The 8,965-nt window shown below is 32.2% G+C and overlaps 1 protein-coding gene across 1 annotated transcript in view; it reads right to left on the reverse strand.

Annotated features, from left to right (window-relative positions):
• The window catches only part of CUNH6orf58 (chromosome unknown C6orf58 homolog), a 20,654-nt gene that overhangs the window by 4,786 nt on the left and 6,903 nt on the right, over positions 1-8,965 (reverse strand). Inside the window, exons 2-4 of the mRNA XM_011358797.1 lie at positions 7,025-7,111; positions 5,392-5,576; positions 4,094-4,194 (exon numbers count right to left, since the gene is read on the reverse strand). Of these exons, the coding sequence (XP_011357099.1) occupies positions 4,094-4,194; positions 5,392-5,576; positions 7,025-7,111 (373 nt within the window). The remainder of the gene's footprint in view (positions 1-4,093; positions 4,195-5,391; positions 5,577-7,024; positions 7,112-8,965) is intronic.

Raw genomic sequence — 8,965 nt, forward strand, 5'->3', positions numbered from 1 at the left:
TCTCAATTAACTCTCAAAATTACCATGTGCAATATGTACTATTATTATAACAGGTTTAATGATGAGAAAACTGAGTTTATCATTGTTGAGATCCTCAGGTCAAATGGAATCAGATCTATTTGATTCCAAATCACAAGATCTTAACCTCTACATTATAACTTTTCTTCAAAGAATAAGCAAGAGCCTAAAATATTCAAATGAATTCTTAGAACTGGACAAACCAGAGGGCACATAAACAACCATTCTGAAGTCTTTCTTCTTAATAATCCTTAAAAGATTCATCTTCCATCAACATATGGTGTCAGAAGAATTCCATTCAGCTGGGGTCCTATTTTCAAAGTTACAAGTGACTTAAATTAATTAAAAGCTTTTAATATTAAATTCAGTTAGTAGTGAATTTATCTATAAATGTATCTACAATATAAATAGATGATGCTGAAATTAACCTATTGAAAGAAACAACAGAAGGAAATTATTTTAATTAAAGCAATAATAGAGGATTTTTGAGTAAAAATGTTGATTTTTACAAATCTACCAATTTTACTACCCAATACAAAATCCCTATTAAAATGATAATACTAAAGAATAAATTTAGAAAGATTGGAAGAACAGGAGAGGAGACAGGAGTAACAAAATTTTGGAAGCTGGAAATCAAATAGAACAAATCTAAGATTTAAGATCATCATAAAACAATCTTAAGCAACCAGAGAGAAGCTAAGAAATAATGCTAACATAACTTGTAAAACTTCTCCCAAACAAAGACTGAGTGGAACCTTCTGGATGAAGGAAGATTTGCTAAAATTAGAGTGATTGTTTTAAAGTCTGTTAAAGAAGCAGTTATACATAAAGATATTCTTCCAAACTTCAAACAGTGAGTAACTACTCACACTCAAAAGGGTAGAGCAAAGGGTCCCTTAACTGGTTGAACTGGTAACAGGGGAAGGTAGGGACATCACATTGAAAACAGGAGGTAGATGTGAATATAGTATACAGGATACTAAGACCCCCTTCCCTTCCTCTTTCCTTCCTTCTTTTGACTTTAAGAATATCAGCTGTCGGGCCTTCACTTTTAAAGCAAGTGATGGAAAGTGTTTCCATTGGAAAACTGCCTGACTCAAGAGAAAAGATAATGAGTGATGCTAAGGATTCACTAGTTAAATGGCCTAGCAACACTACCCTAGAGGAGTGTTCATAGTAGAAAAACTCCACTCACACACTCTGTTAAGTGCCTCTCTTTAAATATAAGTAGATATCCAGATTTTACCAAAAACCTGAGGAAAGGCTCTAACATGGATAAGAAATACCAAAATAAAATTTAAAATGAGGAAAAGCTTATATACAAAGGATCAGGAATCAGACTGTTTTCAGAATTCTCAACAGCAAAAATGGAGCCAAAAAATAATGAATATATGCCTTTCAAAATCTCAAGTATTACCAGCCTAGATTCTGTTCTCCCAAAAGCTTCAGTCAAAAATCATTATAGGAAAAAGATAGTTTAAGATACACAAATTACCTACATTTTTTTTCTCCTACAACCATTCTGAGTCTACAGGCATGTGAATCCTAACCAAAAACATGAGCTACTGGAAATGGGTGATTCAACACACACACAAAAAAAGAGGCAAAGGAAATCCCCAGATGGCAATAGGTACCTGAAGATTATGCCTCTCCACCTGGGCAGATTAGAACAGAAACCTCTTCAAGATGAAGAAATTGACACAATTCTTGATGCTTTTTGACATCTTTTGACATGAAGAAACTTCCTTCATTTGCCAATGTGAAATAATTTATGTTATGTACAGTGAAAAGCAAACAAGAACACAAGACAATAATCAGCTCTAACAGGATTAAAGTGGTGAGGAAAAGTAAAAATAATTAGCTTAGTATCTTACCATGATGGGAATAATGAAAATAGTTAAAAATAATATAAGCACTGAATATTGACCTAACCAAAATCACTAAACAGTTATAAAGAGAAAGTGAGAGGTGAAAAAACAAATGTGTTTGAAGGCAGTGCAGGATACAGGGTAAGAAAATGGGCTATGAGAATCACAGGGAATTTAAAATCTAGCCTTGCCAACCACTAGCTGGAAGATTTTAGGCAAGTTACTAAACAGCTCAGTTGCATATTCACGATCTACAAAAAAAAAAAAGTTATTTTGAAGTGAGATAGTCCATTAGAATAGTTGGTGCAATTTCTTTTACTTATTGTATTTAAGAAATGGTAGCTATTTTAAAAATTCACTTAAGAGGGTTATTTGTTGAGCCCCAATTTGAAGGTCAAGTAAGAAAGGTAAAATTTTAGAAAATAAAATGAGTTAATAAAAAAATAATATTTTGTTATAATTAGAGAAGAAAGTCCTTCCAATAATATCAGAAAATTGATTTTTTTTTTTTTTTGGTTTATATGCTCGTGATCAAAATGGTCATATACAGATTTAAACTTATTCACTAAAAAAATTATATGCTCTGTGATTTTGGAGCAAGTTATAAATTAACTTGGCCTGTTAAAAATATGATATTTCTTTCAAAAGCAATTTTATTACATAAATAGGAATAAATATAATCAGCTTAAAATTCTAAGTCCATAAAAGAAAGAAAATACACTATAAGAAAACAAATTCTATAATATCCTTGAATTTTAACTAAAGTGCTCTTATGTTTCCTATGCACAAATTTGCATCCTCTAAATAAACCTGAAAAAAATCTGTAAATGAAAAAGAAATCTAGAACTATGACTTGCTAACAGTCAAATCTTGAGGTTGACAATTCCAACTTGAAATCCTTGTCTAATAGACTCAAGCTTGTTTTCTGTCATCGGAATAGAAAGAACAGTTGAATTTCAACTGTTGTGATGGCTGTAGCCCCAAATCATATCACTGACACTGTTATGGGAGAAAGCTCCTCTGTTGCCAAATTTAATACCTAGTTGTTGAAGCCATACCAATAGGTAGAGAAGAAATGTGCTTCAAATCTGCTATCCGGTGATTTATTTACCTTGCTGGATGGTGGAGTAGGTGAGAGAGATACCAGCCAATGGAATTTGAAGTACTCAAATATTCCTGCCCAGATTTACAAATTTACTTATACAATAAATGTGAGCCTTAAGTTTTTCTGTTCCTATTTTTTTACCATAGCCAGATTTCTACCCCATACCTCACTCTAGGTGACCCGCTACACCCCTAGATAGCATCTGTGATGATTTAATGCACCAACTTGACTGGGCCACAGAATGCTCAGTTATTTGGCCAGACATATTTCAGATGTTTCTGTGAGAGTGTTTTTGAAAGAGATTAATATTTAAATCAGTAAACAAAAGTAAAGCAGATTTCCCTCCATAATGTGGATGGGCTACATCTAATCAGTTGACTGAATATAACAAAAAGCTGATCTTTTCTCGAATAAGAGAAAACTTCTTTGTCTGATAGCCTTCAAACTTGGACAGAGGCTCTTGCTGGTTCTGCAGCAGCATCTAGCCTTTGAACTGGAGCTGAACATTGGCTTATGGACTTGTCAGCCGCCATAATCATGGGAGTGAATTCCTTACAATCTTTCTCTCTCTCTCTCCTCTTCTATTGGATCTGTTTCTCTGAAGAACCCTGACTAATATGATGTGAGTCACACCTAAATACAAATAATTCTTACACCTTGGCATCTAGGTGTAAAAATATCTCTAGGCTTACGTGTGGAGTGACCAATAATATTCTAGACTCTTTTATGTGCTAACACTGATGTTGATTGATTTTTTTCCCCAAGTATGTACCTATCATATTATGTGTCTGTGATTAAAATAATGAATATAATTTCTTTTTTTTCAATAGTGTGAAATTGGTTACATGTTTTATTTGCTTGTTGGTTGGTTGGTTGCTTGGTTAATATGAAATTTTTCTTCTCAAATTTTTGCCTCTTCATAAAACACTTTTTAAGCCTGCTCATACTAAAATATTTATACCTCATCATTAAATGTTCCAATGATTAGATATGTTATTTAATAGGAAGATTGACAGTCACTTCAGAAGAATAAAAAAAGTATAAGTAAAACCAAAAATCATTAGCTGTATTAAATAAAAAATAATTTGGGATTCGTTCTTACCTATCTTCAAATGATTTGTAAGTATTTTCCAAGGTTGCGGTATGTGCAGCCCATAAGTACTCTAACAAGTCCTCAAAGCTACTAGAAGCTACCTTCAAGTGCTATAGTAAAGAAGAGAAATTGATTAATGTTTTAGCAACTATAACAATTCCTCCCTCTACAATTTAATCTTGTTCACATTTACAATTAGCAATATTCTACATGAGAGGAGAATTTTGTTTTTAAGAATTAATTTGTAAGCCATCAGTTATTAACTCTGAAAATTTATAATAACTATCTATTATTAGTAGTAATATTGAATGTATCTATAAGAAATAAATAGCAAACAGTTTCCCAACAGTCAGTATTTTATACTGGCCAGGAGGATTTTTTTTTTATTACTTTTTTCTCCACTTCCACAGTTGAAATTATCACAAAAGTTTAAGATTAAAAAAGGTGAGAAATTATTAGAATATTTAATTTAAGCATATCTAAAATAATGAACTAATTCGCTATAGAACTAGTAAATCTATCTTTTTAACAGTCCACGTTTATGCTTAAACAATGTATTTTATTTGGTCGTTGAATATTTGGTTTCGATTGCCATATAATTGTTAGTTCTACCTAAGTATGATCATTTATTAATTCAGTTTAAATAAGTTAATGACTATCCTAAAATCAACCCTGGATTGGGTGAAAAAAGGTGAAGGGATTAAGAAGTACAAATTGACAGTTTCAAAATATTCATGGGGATGTAAATTACAGCATAGGGAATATAGTGAATAATGTTGCAATAACAGTATGGTTTCAGCTGAGCACTAGACTTACAGGTGGGACCATTTTGTAAATTATATAAATGTCTAACTACTATGCTGTACACCTGAACTAATAAAATATTGAATATAACTATAATTGAAAATATTTTTTAATTTTTTTAAATCTATTTTAAAAAATCACAACTCCTTAATTATATTTCTCCCAAGAATTATCCCTGGGTTGGCTTGAAGTTTCAATTAACCAGAATAATGTTTTTATTCAGTGAGCTATCCTGTGTGCTCTCACATTTACCTACAACTTGCTTAGGATGAGACGAGTGGATAGATTTTGTGTTAATGCTGTATTTGTTGAGAGATGTTAATGACATGTAAGACCCTGCTACAATGTAATAATATTAATATAACTTGCTTAAAATTTACATTTTTATACTTAGAAAAATGTTGTTTAATATAAACAACAACCTAAACAAAATCATTATGCAAGAAAAAGAAATTATCTTACTACCTCTTAAGAGAATAAATTACAAAATTTAAAAAAGGAACCTGGTAGAAGTCTTTCCACTTTTTCATTGCCTTAGGGAAAGATGACTGACAAGTAGCAACAGAAAGACAAAACTTCTTCTGATCTTTAGGTGGTGGCAAAAGTAGGACTTGGTCTGATGATATCCCCATTATTCCAGAATCAACCGCAGCAAGGAAGGGTAACACACAGAGAAAGTAATTTAGGTCTGTAAAAGCAAAATACCTATTATTACTACAAGTACTAATAAATGTGATAGAGGATATTTTTAAGTGATCTGTAAACTGTTAAGCAAAAACTCACAGATCAAGAAATATATGAAAACAATTACTGCCAAAAGAATTGAAAATCTCCATAAGGATTATATATGAATATAATTTTAACATGGTTTGTTAATAAACCTATAATCATAAATAAATATGATTAAAGTAGTTGACTACGATATTTTAAAACAAAAGTAATTGCAATAGATTTAGTAATATTCATTTTTCAAAGTATTAACTAAAAAAGGAAGGTAGGTATCTACCTGTATACAGAATGATACAACACCTCTAACTGAGGTTCTACCGTGAAATGTGATTTTTAAAAAATATTTTAATGTGGTTATAGCATTGACATTTTATATTTTATTTAACCAAGTTTAATGTGCAATCATAATGTCACAAAGTCCTTGTCTTATAGTAGGTCATTAAAGCAAAAATTTTGGATAAATGTTTACAATAGACTTTTGGATAACTAAATTGAAAATGAATTAAGTTTTTAAAAATTTCTCTCTACACATATTCTACTCCAGCAGATTTAAACATTATAATATAGTTGGTTATAACGATTATATTGATTCCCACTGGTAATGCAGAACATTCTTCATTATTAGACATGTATTCATGAATACAGTCCCACGCCCCAGAGTAGCAGGCTAATACTTCAAACCACTAAGTCAATCTGAGAATAAAGAAACTGGTGGCCATGACTATCTGTGGGTCTTTGAAAAGAACCAATCAATGTCTTATTAGAAAAAGATACGTAAAGGTATATATGATGTGTGTCACTCCAAGGAAGAGAAATTTAATGTGGTCTTGTTTCTAATTGTTGAGACTCTCTCTAAGACATTGTCTATACATTAATTTCACTACTGGAACATGAAATAAAATTAAAGTATTAGAAAATACTTTCTGATTATTTTAATATTAAATATCTGAAGGCTTAAATTACTGATTGACAAAATGATTTGTGGTAGATTAATCTCATATTTTTACAGGTTTAAAAGTTAAACACATTTGCTCTGAGAAAAAGGAAAAAAAGTATTTTCTTGTTCTCTTACTTCTCACATTTTCTCATTCTGAGACTCTCCATCACTAGTAGGACCTCCCACCTAACTGCCAGTGCTGGTCTGTCAGAGGCCATCATCCTTAGCAGTTCCTTGTTTCAGTCCTTCTGTGAAAAGCAGATTATGTCCTAAGGAATTATTATTGATATTGTGGCTGTTAAATCCTAGAATATGACGTGAAGGCCACAAGGTACATGATGAAATAGATTCTTTTTTACAAAGAAACAGAACTGTTTTTATTTTGTCTCTTTCCATAAGATTTTATATTGAAACTTTTGTGGAGAGTTGGATAAAAATTATCATCTATTTCACTATTTAAATCAACCTACCAGCCCACCAGCTGTCCACAGAGATGCACAAATGATCTCCAGATTCGTAGCCACAGTCTGTGCTCTGGCTGGGATCAGCTAATCTGCCTAGAAGAGAGAGGATGCACACATTATTTATTATGCACATTTTGGTTATAATTGTAACTTAATTTTGTACATTTTATTTGCAAAGATACACAAACATTTATCTTTTTTTTTATTTTTCAATTACAGTTGACATTCAATATTATATTAGCTTCAGGTGGAAAACACAGTGGTTAGACATTTATGTAACTTACAAAGTGATCTCCCCCAAGTCTAGTACCCATCTGACACCATACATAGTTATTACATTACTGGCTATATTCCCAATGTGGTACTTTATATCCCTGTGACTATTTTGTAACTGTCAGTTTGTACTTCTTAATCCCTTCACCTTTTTCACCCAACCCCTAAACCCCCTCCCATCTGACAACCATCAGTCTGTTCAAACATTTATCTCCTGATTTCTTCTGATTTGTATTTATCTTCCTATCACTCTTTATTTTATATCCTTCATTTCTTGTTTCTGAACCAGTTTTTTTTCGTCCTCTAGTATCACCACAATTTTCTGCTTTGAATTATTTGTCTTGAATATTATCTACTTTTGTATTCTTCTCTCTTCTACTACCTTCTCTTCTTCCCTTCGAAATTAGGGAGGCAATATGCACACATATTAAAAGAGGCCTACTGTCAAACCAAATCTCTGCTCTGTCATCTACTAGGTACATCTACACTAAATAACTTCACACTTATGCCTTAGTTTCTTCATCTATAAAAGAAGGATAATAATATTAACTACAGCAAAAGGTTATGTTTCAAGTGATAATGAACATGAAAAGTGTTTCTTCCAATGAATATAGTCTTTCTTTTCCTCAGTAAAAGACGATTGATATTTTCTCAGTCCCTCTCTTTGCCTTTTCGAATCAATTTCGAATCCTACCTCCCTTGCTCATTCTTTGTTCATCTTCCTGATTCTCTATCATATTTTGCTTCACCTTTTCAACTGACTTCCAGTCCAGTTTTTTGTTTTGTTTTACTTTGCCTTTGCTCTTTTCTTTCTTTACTCATCTACAACTTATTCTCTCAGTTCTGCTAACGTCTTCTTTTCCCTGGCTCCCAGTAAGTCAGTCAAGGACTCATTCTCATTGACTTTCTCCATCTGTTCCCTTGCCTTCATGCCTCTACTGATCAATATGTTGTATCTTCTACTTTTGTGTCTACGCCTTCTCTTGTGCACTCAATTTCTTTTCCTTCCATTTCTCTACAATTTCAAAATCTTTATTCTTTGTATGTGAGTGTGTGTATGTGTGTGCGTGTGTGTGTGCGCGAGTTCTGCTCATCTTTTTTTCAGTTATATCTTTGGGTTTTTTTTTTCATTTATTGTTCTTTATTAACTAGTTTTTCTTAAGCTGCTCATTCTCAAAGCAATGATTGATAAAGAACTTGTCAATGCAATTAACCTGGATGAATTTTAGAAGTGTGAAATTTTTTGACTGTTCCCCAGACTGTTAAATATAAGTCTATAAAATTCCTCTGTTTCTTCTCTTTCATTTCCTTTGGGAGTTGCTCTGCCTCCTCTTTCCATTACTCCATCTCTTTTGGATGTCACTTACTCTCTCAAACAATTCACCCTATATGACACTTTCAAATATCACCTTAATGTTGGTAACAATTATTCTTCAGCTCTAAACACTCACTTGAGCATATGTCCTATTCAATCTCTTCTCATCTCCAACTGAACATAGCTGAAATTGTACACAGATTTTGATACCCATGCAAGGTTAAATATCTCTTTCTCTGTCAGAGGAATAAAATTTCTTATTCTTTTATTTCAACAACTCAGTTCTTCCCTTTCCTCTGTATCCAATCCGAACCCATGTCATGTTATTTTCCCCTTTGAAGAATCTTTCTAGTCTTCAC

This window comes from Pteropus vampyrus, unplaced genomic scaffold (genome assembly GCF_000151845.1).
Source record: "Pteropus vampyrus isolate Shadow unplaced genomic scaffold, Pvam_2.0 Scaffold43, whole genome shotgun sequence".
Classification (NCBI taxonomy): domain Eukaryota; kingdom Metazoa; phylum Chordata; class Mammalia; order Chiroptera; family Pteropodidae; genus Pteropus; species Pteropus vampyrus.